General features: G+C 45.3%; 1 protein-coding gene and 1 pseudogene across 3 annotated transcripts in view; one reads left to right on the forward strand and one right to left on the reverse strand.

The window, feature by feature from the left end:
• The window catches only part of Entpd4 (ectonucleoside triphosphate diphosphohydrolase 4), a 27588-nt gene extending 2258 nt beyond the window's left edge, over positions 1–25330 (forward strand). Inside the window, exons 2-13 of one of the 3 annotated variants that reach the window (XM_031361547.1) lie at positions 6752–6860; positions 7483–7680; positions 8657–8862; positions 12432–12582; positions 13248–13351; positions 14600–14659; positions 14858–15012; positions 16520–16686; positions 20204–20528; positions 22122–22207; positions 23007–23168; positions 24153–25330. In XM_031361547.1, coding sequence (XP_031217407.1) covers positions 6853–6860; positions 7483–7680; positions 8657–8862; positions 12432–12582; positions 13248–13351; positions 14600–14659; positions 14858–15012; positions 16520–16686; positions 20204–20528; positions 22122–22207; positions 23007–23168; positions 24153–24372 — 1842 coding nt within the window. In that variant the 5' untranslated portion in view covers positions 6752–6852 and the 3' untranslated portion in view covers positions 24373–25330. Of the gene's footprint in view, positions 1–6751; positions 6861–7482; positions 7681–8656; positions 8863–12431; positions 12583–13247; positions 13352–14599; positions 14660–14857; positions 15013–16519; positions 16687–20203; positions 20529–22121; positions 22208–23006; positions 23169–24152 lie in introns of those variants that run through there. The other 2 variants (XM_031361549.1, XM_031361550.1) reach the window with 2 other exon arrangements.
• Positions 12793–12904, reverse strand: LOC116085573 (annotated as a pseudogene).
• Positions 25331–26903: the final 1573 nt, after the last annotated feature.

The following is a 26903-nucleotide window of genomic DNA, read 5'->3' on the forward strand; positions in this document are numbered from 1 at the left end:
GGGGTGACACACGACTGCAGAGCTGGTACAGGGTCATCAGCATAAGGCCATTCAGTGTGATGACCATAGTAGCACATGAATAGTAGGGGGTAGGGCGGATCGACTAGGACTTGCTGTTTAACACAGAACTGTGGAGCATGTGTGCAGCTCTGTGCATTCTTCAAGTTGCTTTGTTTCGTCTTTCACCAATAGCTGAGTCACTGCTGCACAGCAGTCGTCACCTTCAAGCTTCCTGGCAGACAGTCATTTCTTACAAGCTCTGCCAGTGTTTGCAGGTGTCCAAGGTTCTCCTTTAATCGTATGGTAGTTAAATGGTTCTGTTTTGAAGCACTCCTCATGTCCTCTCGAGTTTTCTAGCTCAAGAGTTAGACTCCCCTAGAGCCTAACCCGTATTTGATTGATTGTACTCAAGCGTGTGGTGATGGGTTCTCTCGATTGTTAACTTAATGGGTTGGGGGATGCCTCAGACATTAGTAAGGCATGTGGCTTTCAGCCATGTCTGTGTGAGTGCTTCCACAGAGGATTGACAGAGCCGGTTAGCCCATCTTGAATGTTGGATACTACCCCATAGGCTCAGGACATCAAAGGAGTAAAGAGGAAAAGCTAGGGCTAGCTCAGCATGCCCCTTCTGTCCCCTCTTTCTCTGCTTCCTGACCACCATGGCATGCTGCTCTACCATGCCCTCTGAAACCATAAGCTAAAGCAAGTCCTTCTACTGTAAAAGGTTTTCTCCTAGGTGCTTATCACAGGGACGATTTGCTTATCACCAAATCCCATAATACTTGTTTACTGGCCCTGTGTTTTTCAACAAATAAGCTTCATGGCTGATGTGTATCAGCTTCATGGCTGAAGAGATGGCTTAGTGGTTAAGAGCACTGGCTGCTCTTCCAGAGGACCAAGGTTCACTTTCCTGTACCCACACATGGCAGCTCACAACTGTCTCTAACTCTACTTCCAGGAGATCCAACACCCATACACGTACATAATGGGAGAGACTCATCAAGAAATTGCCCTGTGGTCCAGATGGGCTCTGTCTTAGTTACTATCCTGTTGCTGTGAAGAGACACTCTGACCAAGGCAAGTCTTACAAAAGAAAACATTTAATTGGCAGCATGGTTACAGTGTCAAAATGTAGTCCATTGACATCACGATGGGAAGCATGGCAGCCCACCTGGTACTACAGCAGTAGCTGAGAGCTACATCCTGATCCACAAGCAGAAAGAGAGACTGAGCCTGGCACAGGCTTTTGAAACTTCAGAGCCCACCCCAATGACACCCTTTCTCCTGTAAGGCCACACTTTCTAATCCTTCTCAAATAATACCACTTCCTAATGACTAAGCACTCAGATATATGTGCCTATAGGGCCATTCTAATTCAAACCACCACAGACCACAGGCTTTATTCCCTTATGTAATAGTCCACTAAGGAAGACCCTGCAGCTAGAATCACAAAGGTTCTTGCTCTCTCTGGTGATAGGCCTGCTGCACTTTAGAACTTTGTTTAAAACGTGACAGTCGTATTAGGAGTTTGCTCGCCTGAGCTCTGGTGCCAAGACTCGTAGATACAGAAACAGCAGTTGGAGTTCACATTTTAAGATCAAGTTACAGTATTGTAACTTCTTGGCAACAGTCAGCCTTACATCTGTTTTGAGTGAGAGTCATAGTCATCTATGGACTGTTCTTTTTGTCAAAATTCTACATGTCTTGAAAGCAAAGTCCTGGGGATGAAGAGATTTAATCACTCAGTGATTAATAGCACTAGCTGCTGTCCCAGAGACCTCACAACCACTCCAGCTCCAAGAGATTCGATGCCCTCTTCTGACTGCAGTAGGCACTCGTGCAGGCCCATGCACTTGCACACACACACATGAAGAAAGATAAAATCTTTTTATATCTAAAAAGAAAGCCCTAAGACCAATACCAAGTACTGTAAAGTTTGCTAAGTATGATGTGTTTCTTGGTAAGGTATACCTTAGAAGTATATTCGTCTTTCTTGACCACACCCAAATTCTTTCCTACCTCCACCACATATTTGCCACCAGCCTTCCTGGCTCTGAGCTCTCACAGGGGAGAGTCCTAGAATTTAACATTCCCATTGGTTGCTTTCTTCGTCCTTTCCTGGACGATAGCACTGTTGGGAGTTTCCGTGTCCCATTGTGTCTCCTCGTAGTAGTGAGGTGTTCCTGACTTTTCTTCTCCCGCACCAGCTGATGTTTAACTCTCTTCTTTTCCTGGGTTCTTAGCTCAGCTATTACACAACTGTCATTGATTATTTTATGCTCAAGTTGCAGTTGCTGTCTTTTTTTCTTCTTAATTTAGATTATTTTCTTTTATGTCTATGAGTGTTTTCCTTGAATATGTCTGCACTACTGTTTTTCTGGTGCCCACAGAGGTCAGAAGTCAAAAGCAATGGATCTTCTGGAACTAAAGTTACAAATGGTTGTGAGCCACCCTGTGGGTGTTGGGGCTAGAACTCAGGTCCTCTCTGCAAGGGCAACAGGGCTCTTAGATGCCGAACCATCTTTTCAGCCCTTTTCAGCCTGAGTTTTTAAATTAATCTTTCTTCATATTTCCAGAAGACAGAGGAAATCAAATGCAGATAGTTTGTCAGAAGTAATTTTGTGGTTTGTCCTGATGATGAAATTAATACGTGGGTTTGAAAACTTAAGCAAGCTAGGGAAGAAAGTAAAAATGGTCATCTATCTCATTGCCACTCAGACATAAGCAACACTGTTAACATTTTGTTTATCATTTTTCTTCTCTGTGAGGTGAAGTGTTTTTATTTATACACGGTAGTGCTTTTGCCATGTCAAGTACAGAGTGACAATGGCCTTTAATAATCATACTGTTTCCTATTGTATAAATGTACCCTCACCCCCATAAATCACATTAGCTTTCCATGTACTTTTAAAGCACTAGAAGAAACCCAGGGTCTTAAACTTGCAAGGTATGTATTCATCTTCTGAGTGACATCCCCAGCCTTACTGAGACATTTGAGACAATGTTTTGCTCTTAAACACAGTCCTATGGTGACCATCCTGTGCATGTTTCAGTCAAAATCTACCGTATTTTTCCCAAGAGTAAGTGTCTATTGCTGTGAAGAGACATCATGGCCACAGCAACTCTTATAAAGGGAGGTATTTAATTGGGACTTGCTTAGTTTCAGAGGCAGGCAGGCAGGCAGGCAGACATGGTGCTGGAGAAGGAGCTGAGAGTTCTACATTTGGATCCATAGGCAGCAGGAAGAAGATAGAACCATTGAGCCTGGCTTGGGCTTCTGAGACCCCAAAGCTCACCCTCAGTGACACTACCTCAAACAAAGCCACACCCACTCCACAAAGGCCACATCTCCAATCCCTCTCAAGTAGCCCCACTCCCTAATGACCAAGCACTCAAATAAATGAGCCTATGGAGGCCATTCACATTCAAACCACCACAGGAAGTTTCTAGACTTGTAGAGAGGAGGGCAGGCACATTGAACCTATCTACACATGTCACTCAAATGAATGCCTCTCATACACGCTACCCCTGGACCCTCTGCCAGCCTGATGGTTTTCAGGGCCTGTTTTCCTTCTATCTGTCTGAACCCCCAACCTTGCATCTTTTCTCTTAACTTGAGTTGCCCTCACCTGGTTTGTGTTAAGTGTGTTCCTTCTGTTACTTCATGTGAGTGTCTTGTAGGCAGAGAATGGTTACCTTTTATTAATCTTTATCAAAGATTTCTTTTTATTGCTTTTAATTATGTGCGGGGGTATGTGGGGGGGGTATGTGCATATGAATGTGAGTCCCTTTGGAGGCTCTCCATCAGAGAGAGACTCCTGGAGCTGGAATTAAAAGACATGTGAGTGTTTGGGATTGAAGCTGGGTACTCGGAAGAACCACTAGTCAGTCCTCTTAACCACAGAGCCATCATCTCTCCAGCCTCAAGAATGGTTAATCTTTGTCTCCAGTTTCTTTACCAGGCTATTGTATTTGAGAAGAGTTTGTTGTTATTTTAACATCTGAGAGATTTAAAAATTATACATAGGTGTGTTTTCTTTCTTTTGCAGTTTGAGACATTGGTATCATTTAGAGGCAGACCTTAATTATTCTAAGATTATGCCAATATTTGTTTATATTATCACCTTTGTTTTTAATGAATATTTTAAAAATTTAAATCTCTACAGCATTGAATTTCTCACTATACTAAAATACTTTATAAGAGTTATTTTATAAAAATACATTAAAACTTATTATTAAGCATCTATTATATTAAAATACTTTTTATATTTTATATGGTTTTTGGTTGGTTGGTTGGTTGGTTGGTCAGGTGGTTATTATGTTTTGTTTTTATGGAGGCAGAATTTCTCTGTGTATCCTTGGCATTTTTGGAATTTGCTCTGGAGATCAGGCTGGCCTCTTAACTCACAGATCTGTCTGTCTCTGCCTCTCAAGTGCTGGAATTAAAGACATGTACCACTACCAACTGGCTATGAATTTTTTAAATGTTTTAAATTATATTTATTTGTTTGCACAGGGAGGAGGGGGGGAGAGAATTGTGTGTTCCTCTGTACTGGGTTATAAATTTATCTTTCTTTAACTTTTCTCTTCTTTCTTTCTTTCCATCCCAAACACTGCCCCCCTCCTGGTTCCCTCCTCACAGAGTCCCTCCCCCTCCCTCTCCCTTTCTCCTCTGAGAGGGTGGGGCCCCCTAATGCATCAAGTCTCTGCAGGATTAGGGACATCCCCTCCCACTGAGGACAGACAAGGCAACCCTGTTGGGAAACTGCTACCCACAGTCAGGCAACAGCGTTAGGGACAGCCCCCACTCCAGTTGTTGGGGGACCCACATGGAGATTGAGCTATAAATCTGCTACATATATGTAAAGAGGGCCTCAGTCCAGACCGAGTATACTCTTTGGTAGGTGTCTCAATCTCTGAGAACTCTAGGGGTCCAGGTTAGTTGACAGCACATGTGCAGTATGTTAGAGGACAGGGATTACAGTGTGAGTCACACACTTGAATCCCAGCCCTGACTCTTTGCCTCGTGGCCAAACATCACAGTAGCAAGTCCCTACCACAGGGGTATCTGGAGAACAGACTAAACATGAACGTTTGGAGCACGGCCTGAGCATAGTAAACACTCTTATGGGTATTTAAGAAGGAAGGAAATGCTAAGCTAGGTGTGGTGTCACACACCTTTAGAGGTGCAGGCAAATCTCTGTGAGTCTGAGGCCAGTCTGATTTACACAGTGAATACCAGGATGACCAGGGCTATGTAGAGAGACCTTGTCTCAGAAACACAAAAACAAACAAAAAAAGAAGTAAATGTAAAATGAGAAAAAAATGAATCAAGGATGAAACCCAGATGGAAAGTGGTGTGTGTACTTACTGATCCCTGAGAAAGTGACATTGAGTAATGGCCTGCTGGAGGTCAGGTGATCAGCTGTAAGGATTGCTCTGAGGCAGAGGGAGCAGGGAGGCTACAGAGCAAAGCGAGAGACTTCTAGAAGCTGATGGGGGCTGCCAGTGCAGCTGGAATGCCTGGGAAAGAGTGGAGCAGGTGACAGGTCAGAGAAGAGCAGCTGGCCTGGGTCTGCAGGCCTGGAGGGCACAGGAAAACTTCAGCATTTGTTTGAAGGGCATGAGGTCACTGGGAGATTCTAAATCCTGGCTTGATGTGATCTGAGTTCTGGGTGTGTCAGCCTCAGGGGAAGAATTCCTGCCTAACGTGTTGGGAAAGCACTAGAGAGCCCCAGGTGAGATTTCAGGGAGAAGGCAATGCAGGTAAGAGGTAAAAGCCTAGCCTACAACAGAGGTAAGCGAAAGGTTAGGTTTTAGGTGAGCAGGAGTCAGAGAAGGGTTCTGAGAGGTTGGATAGGGAGGATGGGACATTTGGGGATGAGAATCAGGACAAAGGAGAGGAAGTTGGCATTAAGTAGAAGGGGGAGTGTGGTTTTAGAAATGTAGTTTATGGTCCATGCAGCATCCAGATGCAGAGACTGGGGATTGACTGTGGATGTGTCCATGACTCAGAGGAGCTGGGCTGAAGAAACCAGTTATCTGATAAGTGGTATAGGTATGAGCTGAGCTGGAGGCGGTACATTCAGAGGGAATGACTCAGAGCCGGAGTGATGAAGTTAGGAGAGAATGAAGTCTAGGCAGAATGATAGGGGACTCAAGGACAGACAGCTTTGGGACACAGCCAAGGAAACCCGACAGGATTCCAGAGTGGAGAGGCTGAGTAGGCTGTTAAAGTGTTGAGAGATTCCAGGAAGTAAAAACAAGGAGAACTTTGAAACAGTCCTCAGGCTCTGGCTGGTTTGAAAGAGTCCCTGGCTTTGTGATATGGGGGCTGGGGCCAGGAGGAAAGTGGGCAAGTGATGGGACTGAAGCACTAAGGCCAGGACACTTTGTAGGGCACTTTGTACATTAGAGCAAGTGAATATGCGCTTCCTGTTCCCATTGAGTTAATCCTGTGTGCCCCCCCCCACCTCTCCACTTTTCAGTGCTATAATAATGTCATGCCCTGAAATTTTAGGGTTACAGGAATGCCTGCAGTAAGAACGTGTGCCAGGCTCTCAGCATCTCTTGACTGAGGCCCTGTATCTCTAGCAGCATGAAATTGATGTACAAGAATGCTGCTCTAACCCAGAAGTCCCCACACAGAGATCATAGTCAGGTGGTGTCGGCTGAGCTTGAGCATCTACTTGGTAGGGCCGTAATATTTTATTTGATTCTTCTCTTCTTGATTTTTCTCACACTGAACCAGGGCGGTTCAGACTACATGAAGACATCAGCTCTGATTCTGTCATTGTGGGTGACGAGAACTGACTCCCACAACATCGCCTGGACCTTGCTTGGCCTTTCAGTATGGGGAGGTGAGTGCTGGGCTTCATCACTGCCCTATAAAACCTGGGTTTTGATGCTAAAGAAGTGGATCTTAAGAGAAGAAAATCTAAATTCCAAGAGAGAAGCGTTTGAAGTTATGCTGTACTAGTCTAAAAACATTGGCCCTACAGAGCCCAGTGGGACCCTTGTCACAGAAAGAAAGACAGGTGAGTTCAAAGGTTAATGTGAGCTGCAGTTTAGGCCTGCACGTTGGCATCTTCGGATGTTTTAGGAAGACACGTACATGCCGTTTCTGTATCCTCAGTCCCCCTTTGGTGCCATCATCCTTAAACTGGATTTCATTATAGATTTATGTGTTTATCTGGCTAAACTTATGAATTAGAATTCCCTTTTGGGAAAAGGCAGGTGTTTTGTAGTACTCTCAAGAAAGGGGGGAGATGTACGTATATCATAATACAGAGTATTACAACCAGCAGGGTGTCGTTCTCATCAAGTCATTTTATAATGATGCGCTGAATAACCAAACAGCAACCTGGAGCATGCTCAGTACAGCGACCAATAGCCAGAAGCAGGGGGAGCTGAGCATTGATCAGGTGAGGCCAGGTCTTATCTAAGCATGTTACTTTAAAATCTGTTTCTTTGGAATTTCAGGATTGGCATCTCCTGTCTCCTTCCTGCCTCTTGGCATTTTAGCATCTCTCCAGTAGGCTGTCCTCGAATTCTGAACACCCATTTACGACAAATCGTTCTCATCAGCATCCTGGCTGCAGCTGTCTCCCTTTTATACTTCTCTGTTGTCATAATCCGCAGCAAGTATGGGTGGCTGTCAAAGGACAAGAAATTTCAAAGGTAAGAGAGAAAGACTTTGTGTTCCAGAAGGGATGTCATACCTTCTGGCTGACTTTGTTCCAACCGCTGTGACAGAATGCTGGGCATCTTATAGACTGCAAGAGTTCTATTTCTCACAGTTCTAAAGTAGAGTTCTCAACCTGTGGGTCACAACCTCTTGGAGAATTGAATGACCCTTTACAGGGGTCACCTAAGACCACTGGAAACACCATTGGAAATTACATCACAATTCATAACAGTAGCAATATTACAGTATGAGATAGCAATAATAACTTTTATGGTGTCACCCCAACATGAGGAACTGTATTAAAGCGTCACAACATTAGAAAGGTTGAGAACCACTGCTCTAGAAGCTGGGGGTCCAAGAGCAAAATGCCAGCAGAGTTTGTATCTGGTGAGGGCTTTGTCCCAGCTCCCACAGCAGGAATGGGGGGGAGGGCGTTGCTCTGATGTCTCCTTCCTCCTGATCTGATCACCTCCCAGAGGATAGTTCTGCACTCCTGGTTAGACTCACAGCAAATGATCATCAGAAGAGAGAGTGGTCTCTGGACCATCATGTGATGGCTGTAGGAACTGGACCCTGTGCTGACTACCTGTTAATAAATTGGACTGTTGGAAGTGCCTGACAGCTGGTTGCAGAGCCCATGTTGTAAGAGGCCCTGGGATAGTCAAGGAGCCCCTTCCATCTGTTTTAAGCTAGGTTCTGAGTAAACATTTGTACTTTGGAGACAGTTGTCTCTCTGAAACCTGTGGAGTGTGCTCAGGGGAGGTGAGCATATACCTGAATAGGAGGTTCCCGTGGGCAGGATTGGTTTGGTCTTCTTTTGACTCATCATCTGGCATAGAGAGAGTGCCAGAGAGAGAGATCATGACACAGCATGGAGGTCACTAACGTGGTACTTCTGCAGTGAACCTTCCCTGTTAGAGCAGGACAATGCTCTGTTTAAATAATAACACTCGTATATTTCTAAACAAGGTACTTGGCCCGAGTCACAAACGTTGAGGCTACAGATACCAACAACCCCAACGTGAACTATGGCATTGTGGTGGACTGCGGCAGTAGTGGGTCTCGGATATTTGTCTATTGCTGGCCTCGGCACAACGGCAATCCTCATGATCTGCTGGACATCAGACAGATGAGGGACAAAAACCGGAAGCCGGTGGTGATGAAAATTAAGCCTGGTATGGGATAATAACAGCTGAGGACTGGAACCAGGTTCTGGGCTCCCTTAATTCTAGGATCCCACTCACTGCCATACCTCCCCTCTCGCTCCACACTGCCTAGCCCTGCTTCCAAGTTCAAGGCAGGGCCTAACGTAATGGCTGGCTTTGTTTTGCCTCCGATTTCCTTATTTTGATCATACATCCACAGCCTGTGTCACCTTTTCTGTCACCTGTGGCCATCACCACCGTCGCCCCATGATGTGTGCTCACATGCTAACACTCTGAGATTTTGTTTTGTTTTTCCTGTTTGGTAGCTCTTTCTTAAAGACAGACATTTTCAGATAACTCTTGACAATCTACACTTTAAATAGTAGCATATTATTTGTTTAAATATTGGTATGTATTAGTGATTTTTAAAAAATTACTACCCAGATGTCTAACTTCATTTCATATCTCTACCCCTTCTCTTTCTCTCTCTCTCTCTCTCTCTCTCTCTCTCTCTCTCTCTCTCTCTCTCTCTTTCTCCTTCCCTCACTCCCTCACTCCCTTGCCCCTTTCTCTTTCTTTGTGCTGGTATTGACCCTAAGAGTCATAGATGCTAGACAGGTGCTCTACCAGCAAGTTCTATCCCTAGCACTCTTTATTTTTGAGACAGTATTTTACTAAGACACTCAGGCTGACATCAGCTTACAGTTCTTCTGCCTCAGGTGACTGGACTCCATAGGTCACTAGACTCCACAGGTCACTAGACTCCATTTGCCCAGATGTATTTCTTATGTTCTAGATTATTTATAAGGGCAACCTTGGGACTTAAAAAGAATGAATGTAACCAAACAGTGGTGGTGCACACCTTTAATCCCAGAGGCAGAGGCAGGTGGATCTCTATGAGTTTGAGGCCAGCCTGGTCTACAGAGTGAGTTCTAGGGACACATAGAGAAATCCTGTCTTAAAAAAACAAAACAAAAACAAGCCAAAAAAGATCAATACAAATACACTCAATTTTTAAAGGTGGGATCATTTTATGTCTAAGCTGGTATAAGGTATAAAATCAAGTCTTGGTTCCTCGTTGAATAGCTTAAGCAGCAACAGTCTCCAGCCTTCTCAGTATCGCTCTGCCTTGTCCGTGGTTGGTACCCTCTTGGGAACAGTGGGAATGGAACATTTTTAAATGAGCTGTCCATTCCTAATACTCAATAAACTCTGATTTAAAACAGTAGGCTACACAGCGTAACAGAAACATTGAACTCTCATTAGTGTGAGTGCTAAGATATCTAGTGCAGAGTATTCAATACATTTATTTTTTTAAATGTCAGAGAGACACAAAGAAATGAGCTGTGCTCAAAGAGATGGACATGCTAGGTGCTCGCTTTGATTGCTTTACAATGTGCTCATGTGTCTGGTCATCACACTGTACCCATAAATATAGATAATTATAACGTGACACAGAACGTTTAAAACAGAATACTGATAAGCAGTAACCAGCTAAGTTTATTACCCTGCATCTGAGAAATGTAAATAACACCAGTGGATTTCCATAAACAAAGATTCTGATATTTATTTAGTGCTAACTTTATTTTCCATTGTTCTGACCCTTAAAATTGTATGTACACTTAATCTAAAAATAACTTCAGGGTTAACCTGATGCTGCTCATATAAAAGCTTACCAGGAGCCTCAGAACTAAGGCTCAGTACAACACTTTGCCTTTCGACGAGCTTCTCGTGCCAGCGTCCAGCACTAGCTGAATGCCTTCCACAGAAGCCTCCCCTAGTAGAACATTAATGGAAACTAGTTCTCCTTACAGCCCGTGGGATGAAGCTCAAGTCCTCATGGAGGTGTATGCCAGGATCTCAGTCACAGCTGGCTTAGCATGGTTCTCCCTCACAGGATGGATCAGCCGAGCAAAACATCCTCATTGAGGTGTACGCTAGAATCTATTAGCTCCGGCTTACACAGTTCTTACCCAGGTGGAAATCAGTGAACCATTTATACAGCAATGCTCTGTCTTGACTCCTCGTCTCTTAGTATTAATATAAACAACTAAGTATATTAAAAATAGATTCTGATTACTCTGAGACTTAGCTTCCCACTGAGCTAGCTCTGTGTGTTAAAGTTTTGCCTTTACCTCTATTTTCTGCTGTTTCCTTTCTGGGTCTACAATTCCCTAATGTGTGAAACAAGAAATTGTAGACCTTCTCAGGTCCCCATTGTTCTGATATTGTAGGCTCAATGACAGCTATAAATACTTGTTTACTTTTTTAAAAGGTATATGTATCAATTATGTCTGTGTACCTGAGTGAGTGTGTATGTAATGTGTGTGTGCAGATGCTTAGGGAGGCCAGAAGAGGGCATTGGAGCCCCTGAACTGGTTGATTGTGAGCCACCATGGAAGTGCTAAAAACCAAACCTAGGTCCTCAGCAAGAGCAGCCAGTGCTTTAACTGCTGAGCTGTCTCCTTAACTCCCATCCATTTTTAATACTGAGTATTGAACAGATCTTCCTGAGCACCTCCGCCTGCCGGGCACTATTAAGTGCTGGGATTTGAACTGAACAAGACACGGTGTGTACCCTTTACTAGCTGTAATGAGACAAGTAAGGAGTGTGGTGATGAGCAGGTATATAGCTGGCACAGGGTGAGCACAGGCTGTAAGGAGAGCTGGTGTCCCTCAGGGCTCTGCTAGGGACGACTTCTGTGGAAGAAGGAGCTGAATAGACAGGCAGAAGTTGACTGGGTAAAGAAGTAGGGGAAGAGAAGGCTATTCTGCAGGGGACTCAGAGCCCCAAAGGCCAGAGCAGGGTGCAGAGGAGTTAGTTCCGTGCTTTGAGGTGAGAGAAAGAGACTCGAGAGGAAGTAAGGATGGGCCATTGTGTGGGTAGCTGTGTATCTCTAAGCTGAGTTTGTCTGGGTCGATTAGAGGAGCCATAGAAGGGTTTAAAACAAACAAACAAAAGAAGCATCCTTGGGGTAGGGTGGAGGGATCCATGGAAAGTGAAAGGCAGTGAGCTATACTAGGCCAACAGCAAATGGCACTGTCCGAAAAATTAGCATAAGCAGACCCAGAAATGGTCGGTGAAAGTGGAAGGCAATCTGCACAGGGGCATGGAAGGGACTTTACCTTGGATGCCAGCCTGGGCACAGAGGGGGGAACAGGCAGCAGAAACAGATCTATAGCACCAGCTGCAGAACACGTCGTTGGGGTTGCTGTGAGGACAAGCAGTGGCTGTGTGCATCAGACAGTCACCTTGGCCTGATCTGAAGGTTGGGAAAGAGCAATGGGGATTGATGGTATGAGCTGAAGACCTGTGGCATGTGGGTGGCATTACAGCCATTGATGTTTGCCTGAGCAGAGAAGGGCCATTTCTCAAGGGCAAGAATGTGCTCCTGTGTGGGACACATGGCAGATGCTCAGTCAGATTGATATCCTGATGACAGAGAAGAGGGCATGTCACACAGCAGTGTGGAAGTAGAGGAATAGGCAAAACTAGGAGAATACAGAGTGAAGTGTGAATCTCTCCCAGATTCAGCACACTGAAGACATTTTCTCTTAGCACCATGACATCCCTGCTAACCCGACTGTCCACTCTGCAGGTATCTCAGAGTTTGCTACCTCTCCAGAAAAAGTCAGCGATTACATTTCTCCGCTTCTGAGCTTTGCTGCAGAACATGTGCCTCGGGCAAAACACAAAGAGACACCTCTCTACATTCTCTGCACAGCTGGAATGAGAGTCCTTCCTGAAAGGTGACCTTTGCAAAGAGGGATGACTTACTGCTCTCTCCTCCTCATCATCATTATCATCTTCCTTGTGGCATTGGAAATCCTATCATGAATCAGGACTAGTCTCAGAGCTATTCTCTTATGCAGACGTCACCAAAGAGCTTTTAATGTACTTATTTTAAATTGTAAGGTTAACTTTGCAGGGGTTGGGGGTGGGTGCAGAGTCTCCTATACCAGGTTGGCCTCAAACTAAATATGTAGCAGAGCCTGACCTTAAGTTTTCAATTAGCAATAATCACACCTCAGATAAACCTCATTGGCTATGATACTGCCACTGCGCAAAGGTGAGCCTGACCTTAAATGTGCAATCCCTCCACCTGTACCTCCTGAGTGTTGGGGTTGTGGGGTTACACCACCATGCCCAGTTTATACAGTGCTGGGGCTGGAACTTAAGGCTCTCTCCATGCTGTGCAAGCCTTCCACCCACTGAGCTGGAACCCACACGATTTACATAACTTTTTCATTTTGAAAGAACATTCCTGAGGTAAGCGATCTTTTCAATGAAATCACTTTAGTTTTACAATTAATTCTTTCATGTAGGATATAACAGAACCACAAGGTATTTTTGTTTTTGTTTCAAGAGTAATCAAGGATATGGTTTGACAGTAAATCTTGGGACTGCTTTACAGCCAGCAGAAAGCCATCCTGGAGGACCTCCTGACCGACATCCCTGTGCACTATGACTTCCTGTTTTCTGACTCCCATGCCGAAGTCATCTCAGGAAAACAAGAAGGTTGGTATCAGACCATCAGTTTGGAGTGTCGGAAGCAGTGCCTTCAGAGCCTCCCTTCCCACTGGAAACCATAGCCTTGAGATAGTCTTAAAAGACTAAGTAAGTCTCATAGATGGCTGGTCTTATTGTACAGCCCTAAAACTGTTAAACGTAACTCATCTGTCCTCGCCACATTTAGGGAATGTATTTTGAACAGACTGATAGAGGACGCCTGCATCCTTGCCCAGCTGATAGGTCTGGGCCATGAACTTCTGACTGACTGCTCCCATGGAGGAATTCTTGCCTTTGATGAACTGAGAAAATACTAGTTCTGTGTTAGAGAAATTATTCTACCTGAGAAACATCCAGTCAGTGAAATGGTATTCTAGGGGCAGAGGCCTAGATGTGTGGTACCTGCTCCTCTGTCACCCACCATCCAGCCAGGGTCCCTGTAGAAAGGCACCAGGAATCACAGACTTGGGCAGATCAGCCATGAGCTCCTTACAGACAAGTATGGCCCTCAGTATTGTAAGAGGTCACTTCTGGCACCCAAAGGAAATGAAAAAATGCCCTTTAGCTGTGAAAGAGAAAGACATCTCTCCTCCCCTCTGCCCAGCTCGGAATGTTCTGAGTGGAACCTTTGGAAAGAGAATAAGGGACGTTGACTCAGTAGGTGGAAGATGTTTGGTCCAAGCAGAAGAGATGATCACCATTGCTGCAGGTGGGAAGGAATGCCACTGTGGACCAACACGGCCACATCATGGTCCTGTGGAAAGGTAGTGGTGATGGAGAAAGCTGGGCACATTGAATTATCAGTCTGCTACAGCAGACATTGTTCTTTGGCCCAGCCCAACAGGATAGGATAGAGGAGGTTGCTATCAAAGATTAATTAGCTTGTCACCTCCACTGTGTAATGACACAAATCAAGGTAGCAGTGAGAATGGATAGAAATGGGCTGTAGGGAATGTTGGCAGGCATAGGCTGAGACCTGGCAGCTATGTGGGTGACAAAGATACAGGAAAGATGAGAGGAAGTTAGTGTAGAATCACTGGAATTTACTTTTTCAACACATCTGATATAAAGGATAAGCTTTAAAATTGAGAGTTCTTGTAACACCACTAGGGCAAGATAGAACAGCAGAAATGTGTTATTTGATGATTCTGTCTCAGGCTGTCAGGGGTTAAAACAAGTGAGACAGCTTGCACAGACCAAATTGATCAGAGATTTAAAACTTATTTTTTTTTCTTAATTTTGCTCTGAAATGTCTAGGTGTGTATGCTTGGATTGGCATTAATTTTGTCCTCGGACGGTTTGAGCATATTGAGGAGGGTAAGTGCCGTGTTTCCACCAGCCATCTGTTTATGGTCAACCCAAGGGTGGAGAAGGAGCTAAGTGTTAGAGTTAGCTCAGTGCCCAGGGTGGGGCAAGCAGAGCTGCTGCCTAAGCTGTAGTTGAGCTCATGGGGAGGGGTGGCCTGGGTGCTCATCAAAGCAGCACTTCAAAGAGAGGGGACACTTCTCTCTCTAGATGATGAGGCGGTTGTGGAAGTCAACATTCCCGGCAGCGAGAGCAGCGAGGCCATCCTGCGGAAAAGGACAGCTGGTGTCCTTGACATGGGAGGCGTGTCTACCCAGATCGCGTACGAAGTCCCCCAGACTGTAAGCTTTGTGTCCTCACAGCAGGTTATTATCTGGGCAGATGGCCTTCTGTTTGCTTCCATTTTCATTTAACATGTCTCCATCCATCTTTGTTTTGTTTCCTGAGTCTGGACACATCTGCTTGCTGAGGTTCACCTTCTCAACCCAGGAGGAAGGAAGGAGGCGGGAGAAAGAGGCAGGCCTCGGCCAAGCCCATTGCGTTTATGCATTGAGACTAGCTGGTTTGTTTTCTGAAAGAGTTTTTCTCTGATGTATATGTCAATCGCATGCCTGAGCTTTTGTTCATATTTTCACTCCAGTCACTTTAAAAAATAATATAGCATTATATATCATTAGGAAGTCATGACCGGCACAATTGATTTTGTTTTTGAACTGTTCTGGAAAATATTGAGGTTGGTACCCAGTACTCCATCATCTTTCCTCCAGCCCTTCAGTGTCCTGTCAGGGTTTATGGTCCTCAGCAGGCTTTGCCTTCCAAAAAGGACAACAGAGCCATTCCCATGTGTCCCAAAATCATCCTGTCTCTCGTTACTGTTTCCATCCAGATGTAAATTGACACCAAAGCATGGCCTCCTACATTGTCTCCCCCATAGTAGGGATCATGTTCCAGGGGGTGGCTCAGAGTTAAGCCATGGACATAAACAAGCCTAACTGGCAGCGTCACCCTGTTCCCCCTAGCTGTGTGACCTCATGCTGGTCCTGTAACTTCTATGAGCCAGTCTCTTGTGAAAAGTCCCTCTGGCATGGCCATTGAATAGCTGCTCTGTGCCTAACACTCAGCCCCTAGTATGTGCTGAGGAGGTTCCATTGCTCCTTAGAAAAGTGCTCTAGAAATCCAGTTGAGTTTCCTGCTTCCCGTCCCGGATATGCCTCTAGAGACTGCCTTGCCTGCTTTCTCCCTTCATCGTAAAGTAGCAGACTACAAAGAAAGCTTAGGGCAAACCGAAAAATAAAAACTCCCTCTGGACTCACCAACATTTTTTTAAAAAGCATTGTTACTGTTTTGGTGAATTGTTTTCCATTATTTCTATTCTTGTCATAGTTTAAAGGTGTGGTTGTTACATTTTTGGCTTTTGTGTGATTGTGTGCCTTTTATTCACAGTGCAGAGTGTATTCCTCTATAACTGACTACTGCCATTAGGCTAACCCTCCCTTTATGTTGACTACTCAGGGGCTATTTCTTTGTCTTGTTTTTGTTTTTTAAATAAAGGTGTCTTTATTTGTCGGGACATTCCTGTGTTTGGGTCTATGTCCACAGCAGAAGGTAACATAAATAGATGTGTGGGTCAGAGAGGAAGAACTATAGTTCTGACCTCCTTTTCAGAAAGTCCTAGTACTACCCAGGTGCAGCAGCTGCAGTTTCCTCAGTCCTCAGTTAGAATCATACTGCATTATGAACAAGGCTTAGCGCATCCTTGGGAGGTGGAGAGAGACTCTGCTGCTCTTAATATAACTCTTTTTAGACCCTTCTTTTTTAACTGGAGCTAAAGTTGCTTTAAAATACCGAAATGTGTCGTCCTTGTGCCTACAGGAAGAAGTAGCTAAAAACTTGTTAGCTGAATTCAACCTGGGGTGTGATGTCCACCAGACCGAGCATGTGTACCGCGTCTACGTGGCCACATTTCTTGGGTTTGGTGGTAATGCCGCTCGGCAGAGATATGAAGACAGACTATTTGCCAGCACAGTTCAGAAAAACAGGTACCGCCCCTGCCACTCCTCAGCAGGCACCTGCAGGCTTAGCTTGCTCCTCATCAAAGCTAGATTCAGGTCAAGTACCTTCTTTTTAGCTGCCCCATGCTAGGAAGACTGAGGGGCCCTTGGGTCCTGCCACCAGCCCCTGTCCCACCCGTGTGTATGCTTGCATTTTCTCTCTCTCTCCATCTGATAGAGAGGGACCCTCGCCATCACTTAGATGACTTAGTTGCTCCTGGGTGACTGGGAGCAAAGGCCTGGGAAAGCTTAGACAGTGACGCCTGCCACACTGCTGACACCAGCCACTGCCCTTGACCTCAGAAAGTCTCAAATAAGCAATGTTCTAGAGATACTGAACACTGTCACTGAGAACCACAGTGAGAGGGGATTAAGAGTAAAGAAATACCTTAAAGTAATTTTAGGATAATAAAATATTTTTAAGACTGATTTGATGGTACATGTCTGTAAACCATTACATCATTAGTTTAAGGCCTGTCTCAAAAGCAAACCTAAATGAAACTAAAAATTCCTCACATTTTTATTAGTGGAAACTTAAAAAAAAAAAACTGAGTTTATGTGAAATTCTGGTGTAGAAAAATATGTGAAAGAAAAACGGGAAAGGGCATGACTCCTGACACATTGACACTTGTGAGTTTAGCTGGGTGCGGGGTGCACGCCTTTAGTTCTACCATGTGGGAAGCCAAGGCAGGAGGACCTCTGTGAGTTTGAGGCCATCCTGCTCTACGTGGTTTCAGGCCACATAGTAATATGTAGCAGGACCCTGTCTTTTAAAAAAGCCAGGCAGTAGTGATGCACACCTTCTACACTGGTCTACAAAGTGAATTTCAGGAAAGACAGGACTATTACACAGAGAAAACCTGTCTAGAAAAAAAAATCCAACAAACAAATGAATGAATTATAGTAATTAGCTTAACTATATGTCAGTTACTTATTTGAAGTATGCCCATCAGAACAGACAAATGGCTTGGAATCAGAAGGGCAGAGTCTGGGTATGTGAGACAGCTTGCTCTTCCTGTATCTGCTTTGTTTGTTTTGATAGAACATTTTTAAAGGAGAAATGATCATTTTAGAGCTAAGTAATAATATATTTACTTGGCCAATTTAATCTTTTTCAAAAATTTTATTAGTTATTTTTGTGTGTATGGATGTTTGCCTATATTTATGTCTGTACACTATATACAAGCAGTACCCATGGAGGCCAGAAGTAGGCACTAGATTCCCCTGGAACTGGTGTTACAGGTGTTGTAAGCCTCCATGTGGGTCCTGGGAATTAAACCTAGATCTTCTAGAAGAGCAACCAGTGCTCTTAACCACTGAATCATCTTTCCAGCCCTGGCCAATTTAATCTTAATAAATCAGTGAGGGCCTAAAACTTAATAAAGACCAAGTTGGAGCTACTTGGTAAGGGTTTACCCAAAGTTTACATCCATAAGTACGAAGTTCTGATTACCTTAAAAACTAATTGATAGGTGTTAATTACAACAGCGGTGGTCCCGTGGTACTTGCTTTTTGTTTTAAATTTGTGTCTAGAATATTTTGTTACAGTTATTTTTCATAAGAGTCTTAAAATTTTTAAATAGAAATATAAATTTGAAACTTACTTTCACAGATTTATTAAACACTGTCTTCTGACTCCTGAGTTTTACTAGTTGGGTTTTATTAGTAATTTTTTTAAAAAAAGTTTTGTATAATGTATAATCCAGTGGTACTCCTAAGCTAGACATAGAACACAGAAACAGTAGTGTGGGGACCACATTTAGCTGCTCAAAATTCCTGATAATTATAAGCATCCCATTAATTGAGCCTTGAAATTCATACCTGTCTTTGCCTCTTATAGTGGTAGTTCATTTTTTTAAAGTAAATAGTTTTATGGCAAAGACCATTGTTGATTGCACTCAAGTACATTATGAATAACCCTGATGGGAGGAATACATGACTTGTTAGAAAAGACCATCAGTGAGGGCAAGTAACCCTAGCAGGGTTCAGCTCCCAACAGTCAGACCTGGGAGTCCATAGTACACAACACAGTCAGACCTGGGAGTCCATAGTACCCGACACAGGCAGACCTGGGAGTCCATAGTACCCGACACAGGCAGACCTGGGAGTCCATAGTACACAACACAGGCAGACCTAGGAGTGCATAGTATCCGACACAGGCAGACCTGGGAGTCCATAGTACACGACACAGGCAGATCTAGGAGTGCATAGTATCCGACACAGGCAGACCTGGGAGTCCATAGTACACAACACAGGTAGACCTAGGAGTGCATAGTACCCAACACAGGCAGACCTGGGAGTCTATAGTACCCAACACTAGCATCACTTCCACTGTCAAAAGTCTGGTTTTCTGTTTATTGGTTCTGTGAATATTCACACACACCAGTAGGATGTCGGGTTAATTAACAGGGTATCTCTTTCGGATGTGAATTGCCTGGTATATTTCAGTTACAACAAGGCTAACATGTCTTTTCACAGGGCTCCTCAGAGCTGATAGTGCAGCAAAAACAGCTGCTGCCTACTGCCACCTAGACCAGTACTTGACTGACTAATAATAATAATTAGCTTCCTGCTGTCTAGGCTGGTAGCTGATTGATGGTGATAACAGGTGGGATGGTACAATTAGATGAGGAGACTCAAGCCTTCCTCGCTGTGTTTTCGCTCCCATGCTCACTAGATGGTCTTGGCTGCGGATGGCTGTCCCCTCCTGGACTTCATCCGTCCCCTCTGCACATACTGCGTCTTCATTGACCTGGCAGCTAGGCTTTCTATAAAGGATACCAGCAACTGACTGACATTTCCCAAGCCATTTGGCCCCACCCACTTGTAGGGTTTACTTTTCCCTAGTTTCTAATTGTCCACGAATAATCTGACAACAGCTTGCTAGCCATGTGGATATATCTTGTTTTTATGAAACAGCCAACCTGGTTTTCCAGGACAAGTTAGTTCCTTTCACAGTCACCCTACACCCAGCTTTATACAGTCCAAGCAGCAGTGGCAGAATGGGGGTGTGGGCCACATGATCGCTGGGTCCTCAGCAGACATTCTCTCAGATTATATTGATGGGACTCAAAAGCATCAGGTCAGGCCTCAAGATGGTCCCGTGGCTAAAGGCACATGCTGCTCAAGCCTAATGACTTGAGTTGGGTCCTTGGGACCCACATGTAGGAGACAACCTACTTGCTCAAGTTGTTCTCCGATCTCCATATTGCATGTTGTGGTACATACACATGCACACACGCACACACACACAATAAATAGATGAAAAAGTTGGGTCATCTCACTCCTTGTTTACCTGGACATGGTCAGCATGCTTATTTATGTATGTGATTGTAGATCTCTGCACGGGTTGGGTGACCAATTTAATAATTTTGTTTGGAATCCTTTGTATTCCCACACTCAGTTCTGTGGAACCCATGTTAGGAGAACATTGGCTTGCAGCCACTTGTCTAAAGCACAGTGTATGTAGCATGGGTCTCATGTTAAATGATTCTTTGTGCCACAGGCTCCTGGGTAAACAGACTGGTCTGACTCCTGATGCTCCATTCCTGGACCCCTGCTTGCCTCTGGACATTAAGGATGAGATCCAGCAAAACGGGCAGACCCTGTATCTTCGGGGGACAGGAGACTTTGACCTGTGTCGTGAAACCCTCCAGCCTTTCATGAACAAAACCAATGAGACGCAAACTTCCCTCAATGGCGTCTACCAGCCTCCAATCCACTTCCAGAACAGTGAATTCTATGGCTTCTCTGAGTTCTACTATTGCACCGAGGATGTCTTGCGAATGGGGGGAGACTACAATGCTGCTAAATTTACTAAAGCTGCCAAGGTAATGTGCCGAGAAAGTCAGTGCTGTGAAGAGACCATGAGGACTGCAGGTCCTGACTCCATCATTCTTGTAGGGATATGTTTGTAGTGCATCATTGTGATGTCCTTTCCCTTTACTTGTCCTGTCATAGAAGAAAGTCTAAAGCTCTACTAACTGTATTATCACCAGGAATGTACATAACAGTCTTGAGCTGACTTTTGATTGCCACATCTCAAAATCCTTTCAGCAGCTGCCCACCCCCATAGCAGCCAGGACATGCCTATGATCTTGTTCCCTGTGTTCTCTCTCTTTGTCAGAGGTTTGCCCTGTCATATGTCATCAGCCTCCATGGCTCTTATCTTTCAGCCACAGCCCATTGCCCTGCAAGTTCATCAGTTCATCCATTGTCCCATCTGTGCTGTGGTTGTCTGGCTGCTGACGTTCAGTCTCTGATCCTAACCCATTGATTTCATGATTCTAAACAAATCCACAGTTCTCTCTGCTGTCTCTTTTGTGCCATCTTAGTTGATTGAACAGCCATCCAGTCCCCTTCCTCCAGGCATGGCCCTTGTATTATTTTATTTATAGTGCTGGGGATAGAGTCCTGGGCCTCGTATGAGCTGGGCAATGCTGTCTCTCTGAGCCATGCCCCAAACCCTCTGCCTCTCTGTCTTTCTGGTACCCAACCCCCAACCCCTATAATCAGTGATAGTTGCTGATCCTATAGTCAGTGATCATTTCTCTCATGAGTATTCCTCAAACCTATCCCTGATTCCTGTTCTACTGTCACTGTCCTTGCCAACCCTCTGGCTCACCAGGAGCTGTCCGTAGGTCCTCTGTGTTTGGTCTCTCTGGGGCTCACCTGTGTGCTGTCCTGGGATGTTCTGTCTGAAGCGCTCATGCAGTCACCTTGCTGTACTATTTAACGTCTTTCAGCCATTTCACAGGCTGAATTCCACTGATCTCAGCCCGACACCTGAGCTCAATGTCCTCTCAGCATGGCGAGCAGCATGGCCTTATACTGTGCACCCCCCTACCCTCCTTCTCCATTCCTGATGTTTTCCCTTCCCCTGGCCTCAGGCCACGTGCATTCCCTGGTACTCCCTATCACAGCATTTCTCTAAGCCCTAGCTTCTTCATCCAGTAGAGAGGTGAGGAGTCATGTTGGGAGGTCAGTGCCCTTCAGAGGACAGTGTTAGTGGGTGTGAGCAGTTAACATGACTCAGGTGACTTTTCCCATCACTGTCCCCCCCACACACACACCCCCACACACAGTGCTCAGTCTGCCCCAAACCCTTGGACTCAGTTTGAATAGGCCAAAACCAGTTTCACTTTGCCAGAGTTTATTCTGGTGCCCTGAAGATAGGAGAACTAAATGAGTATAGAGAGGTTGTTGGTGGGCGGGATTCCTGGGTAAAGAGCAAGGACAGTTTGCTGGTCTCCAGGGACTCACAGAGCCCAGGTCTCAAGTTGACTGTACAGACATTTGCTCTGCTTGTGTGTTGTTACCTGTGTGTGTTATGAGTATGAACTTGGTAAGCCATTTGTAAGTAGAAAAGTGGTTTTAATAAGCTTTAATAAGGGATGATTTATTTGTGGTGAAACTGTTTTTAGGATTACTGTGCAACAAAGTGGTCAATCCTGCGGGAACGCTTTGACCGAGGACTCTATGCCTCTCATGCCGACCTCCATCGACTGAAGTAAGTAGTGGACACTCAAGCCCCAATCTGCTGGGTGACCCTCCTTATCTACTGCCCTTCTCTACCCACAGTCTCTTTCAAATGGGACACTTTTTTTTTCTTTCGAGATAGGGTTTCTCTGTAGAGCCCTGGCTGTCCTGGAACTCACTCTGTAGACCAGGCTGGCCTCGAACTCAGAAATCTGCCTGCCTCTTGTGCCACCACCGCCCGGCTGGGACACGTTTTTGTTATGGGCTTTCTGCTCAGTTTTGAAATCTTTGCACAGAAATTCCCCTTTGTCCCCTTTTGCTCTGAACATCAGAGTTGTATGGGATGCTGCCCCCTTTCAATTTCCCTGTCCCCTCAGCCTGACTCCCCAGGACATTAATGACATGGTTATAAGATCCCTTTGTTTAAGTCACTTGGGCAGTGACTTATTGTTTATTACCACATTTTGTTAAGTAAAATGGGGAGGGGGCTCTAATAAACATCAAGGCTTGGCTGAAAAGGATCCTCCTGCCTTTTCCTTTTGTCACAAGGAGACTGGGGTCTCAAGGAGTTGGAATGTGGCAGCATTTGTTCAGTAAATGATGGAGTACTGAAGGCATGTGGAGGGTGGCATCCCACAGTAGTGATTCAATGGCATTGTTTCAGGCTAGTCAGTTCTGACAGGTAAACAGTCCTCTGTGTAGGGCTACAACCTGTGCTCAATAATCACTTAGCAGTACATATGTGCTGCCTTCTTAGGGCTGGCCTGCTGCAAGCTGGGGCCATTCTCTGTGGGGGCTGGCTGACCCGTGCCTATGCTTGGTGTTTGTAGGTATCAGTGTTTCAAATCAGCCTGGGTGTTTGAGGTGTTCCATAGAGGCTTCTCCTTTCCTGTCACATACAAAAATCTGAAGACGGCCTTGCAGGTGTATGACAAGGAAGTGCAGTGGACCCTGGGAGCCATCCTTTACAGGACCCGCTTTCTGCCCTTGAGGTAGGCTTGGGAGAGTCACAGCCGATGGCTGTCTGGAGCACAATGCCTCCTGGTGGCTGTGTTCTGTGGATGTGTTGTCAGAGCTGTGAGGTTAGCCAGACTAACTAACTTGGGTCTTCTCCATTCCCCTCCCCAGGGGCCTCCTTTTCTCCCACAGCATAACAACTCTCTGTGATGCCACCCTGTGTCTCATTCGTCTGTTCCCTAACCTGCAGAAGGATCCATTTAGTGGTGGTCCTTATGGCTTTGGGCTCCTTCTGTGATAGTATAGTATCTAGGATTACAAAAAAGAACCATTGTATTGACATGCATTTATGACACTGTTGTAGTGGACAGACTTGTGATGTAGGAGTACATCTTTATTAGTACTGTCTTGTAATGTCTGGTAGCAGAACCCTCATGTCTGTTCCTCCAGTGTGGTGATGACTGACAGCTGAGGCAATGGGCCCAAAGCATCAGTCATCTCCTTAGCACCGAAGTGTCCGGTAATACTTTTGCTTTAAGACTGTGGCATTGTGTATGTAGACTCATGACCAAAGGAGATACTAGATTCCAGTCTACACTTGGTCACATAAAGACATATAGCTCTCTTCATTCAAGTTCGCAGACCTAGCTCAGATGACCCACATTTAAAACCATATTTATCTACTATTCTAAGTTGAGTCAGCTCCAGAAATTCTGTTTAGGAGCTGTTACTGATTATACACAGTTCCACATGGATGTGCTTGCCCCATTAACTACCTTGTAAGAACAAAACCCTGGGAGCTACCTTTACCAAGTGTTTGTTGATGAAATGATAATGCTAGGGTCTTAAGGACATGCTTCCACTTGTCATTGTCTTAGTATTAACAAGTAGTTAACATAGTTGACGGGGAACCCACTTTGGGCCTGCCATCTCCTCATTCTGAATGTAAGGAAAGCCAGGAACAGCGGGCCCTGCCTGGTACCCTTCTCACTGTTGTTTCTGTTTATCTCCGTGCGCAGAGACATCCGGCAAGAGGTGTTCCGAGCTGGCCACACACACTGGCGGGGTGTGTCCTTCGTTTACAACCATTATCTGTTCTTCGGCTGCTTCCTGGTTGTCCTTCTGTCCATCCTTCTCTACCTGCTGCGGCTGCGACGTATCCACCGCAGGGCACCCCGCACTGGCTCTCTGTGGATGGAGGAAGGCCTGCCCTCCCAGAAGGGCCCTGGGCCCTTGTGACAGACTCTGTGTCAGCCTGAAGAAGACTCTACAGGAAAAGCCATTTTTGCCTCAGGGTTTCTCGTATACTCAGACGGTTTTGTTTGTCCCTTTCCTTTCTGTCACAAAAACCCTCTGATTGTAAACCCTGCTGTCTAGAGGTACTACCAGTTTGAACACAGCTTTAAATGGAGGAGTGGGAATAGGGAATTCGCTTGGCTCAGGCCGCACAGCATCTGCCGCACATCAGTAAGGTTTGTAGAACTCGCTGCACTTTCAGCACATGCACTTGGACACATGTGCAAGCGGACAGTGGCAAGTTCCCATCAGCGCGGGTGGGACTTCAGAGTGTCCTGGGACAGAACCAAGCTGTACGTTATACACTCTTTCCTCTCCAAACACCTCAACCTAGAAAGGAGGCGTTTGGTTTTATTGCTGCTCAGGTCTGTCACCATCAGTGTTTTCTTGGCAGATTTAAGACTTTGGTCTTTCATACGAAAAATTGACAAGATGATGGCACAGGGAGGTGACACTGAAGAGTAGTCAGTGATGAGAGCTACTGAGGAGAGCCGTGCCCTGCTGCAGGCAAGCACACACTTGTAAAGTAGCCACACTTGCCCTGTGCTTGGGAACTCTGTCGCCCTCTCAGAGTGGCCTTGGGTTTTGTTTGCTTATTTGTTTTGTTTGTTTGTTTTTAACGTTGCCCTGGTTTAGTGGTCTGAGAGCCGAGTGTGCCCTGCAGGCACCTGGCACTTCTGAGCCACAGGTCAGTGCCGTGGAGCTGCTCCAGGCTCTTCCTCTTCCAAGCTGTCACCCCACTGTTCAGATCTCTTCACTGTTTTTCTTCAGTACGCCCCACACATTGCTTGACAGTCCTTGTTGTCACTCTGTGGTTGCAGCTGTCATTGGCAACTGTAAGCCCACACCGTGGAAGAGCCTGAATTTAAAATAAGAAATAAATGCACATGTTGAAAACAAATTTGACATTTTAAGCAGAAACCTGAAAAGGACAACCGGGGATGTGTGAGGCTGGTGGGAGCTTCGTTAGTTCATTTGTTTGTTTGTTTTTGTGCTTTTCATTTAGGTCAGAAATGTGGGAGATCCTGTACATGGGGTTGTTTTGTTGTGGTGGTGGTGGTTATACACATACCTCCATAACACGTAAGTTGAAGTAGTTGCTGGGCAGTGGTGGCACACGCCTTTAATCCCAGCACTTGGGAGGCAGAGGCAGAGGCAGGCGGATTTCTGAGTTCGAGACCAGCCTGGTCTACAGAGTGACTGTTGTAGATGAAAGACACTGGTGGGGAGTTAAGTGCATGGCATTAGCCTCTGTGCAGACCATGCTCCAGGGGACGTGCACTGGAAAAAATATTCTGTAAATTTGAGAGGTTCAGTTTCTGAAGTCACCAGCAGCTTTAGTCCTGCCACAGGTGAGCCGGTCATTGGAGTGTGTGTGTGTGTGTGTGTGTGTGTGTGTGTGTGTGTGTGTTTGTGTGTGTTTGTGTACACGCTCACCCTGTGAACTGTCTGCGACCTTGACAACGAAGAGGAAGGGTGGTATTAGATTTTAGTTGTACCTCTCTCCCAATGCCAGGCAGGAGGAATGGTCAGGCCCCATAATCTGAAAATATGTAAACTCCACCTCAAGTTGGGGCATTTGCCTTACCACCAAGGGCCAGCATAAGAAGTTGCTGAAACCTGCCTTCTTTAAGATTTCCTCCTACTTCAGGTAAAGAGAAGATGCTGGTCTGATCCTGCTCTTGACATTTGGGGACAGAATGGGAACAAGCAAGCACTCAGCTTTCAGCCTGTAATAGATCCCTGCTGCAAGGACCAACCTTACTTTTCAAAGTAATCCCCTGGCGAGGGTTCCCAGGGCCACACTGCCTATGATTATCTCTGATAGCTTCTGGAGCAAGACCTAATAACCATTGCAGAGCTAAAGGCCTTTGAGCTAGGAACATTATTTTCAACTTCTAAAAGGATTGTTTTAGCAGGACTTGTGAGGCAGGGACAGGCAGATCTCTGTGAGTAGAAGGCCAGCCTGATCTACATAGGAAGTTGCCAGCCAGTAATATCTCAAGAAAAACAAAGGAATTGGTTTTTAAAGTAGAAAAAAAAGAGTTAGGCAAAGTGGCAAACACTTATAATCGCAGCTTGGGGAGGCTGAGGCAAAAGCATGAAGATTTCAAGGCAGGCTGCAATCTAATCCCCACCACACAAAAATTAAAATAAAATCCAGAGACTTCATGGCCTTGTAAGATCTGACATACTTACAAATGTCCCTTTATAGAAAATTTTGCTGGCCATTATTGTGTTGGCTTCCTGTTACTACAACAAATTCCTGAGACAATCAGCTTACAAAGAGAAAAGGTTTCCTTTATCTCATGTCCTCAGAGGTGTCCTGTGGTCATTGCCCTGTTTGGGACCCGTGCTGAGACAGCACAGAGTGGCAAGAGCAAGGGCTAGTGCAAAACCACCTGCTTCTCAGACAAGAGCAAGGGGGGGGACACACTCCCCTTCAGGGCACACTCCTCCAGACCTGAGAACAT

The sequence above is a fragment of the Mastomys coucha genome, unplaced genomic scaffold (assembly GCF_008632895.1).
Source record: "Mastomys coucha isolate ucsf_1 unplaced genomic scaffold, UCSF_Mcou_1 pScaffold9, whole genome shotgun sequence".
Classification (NCBI taxonomy): domain Eukaryota; kingdom Metazoa; phylum Chordata; class Mammalia; order Rodentia; family Muridae; genus Mastomys; species Mastomys coucha.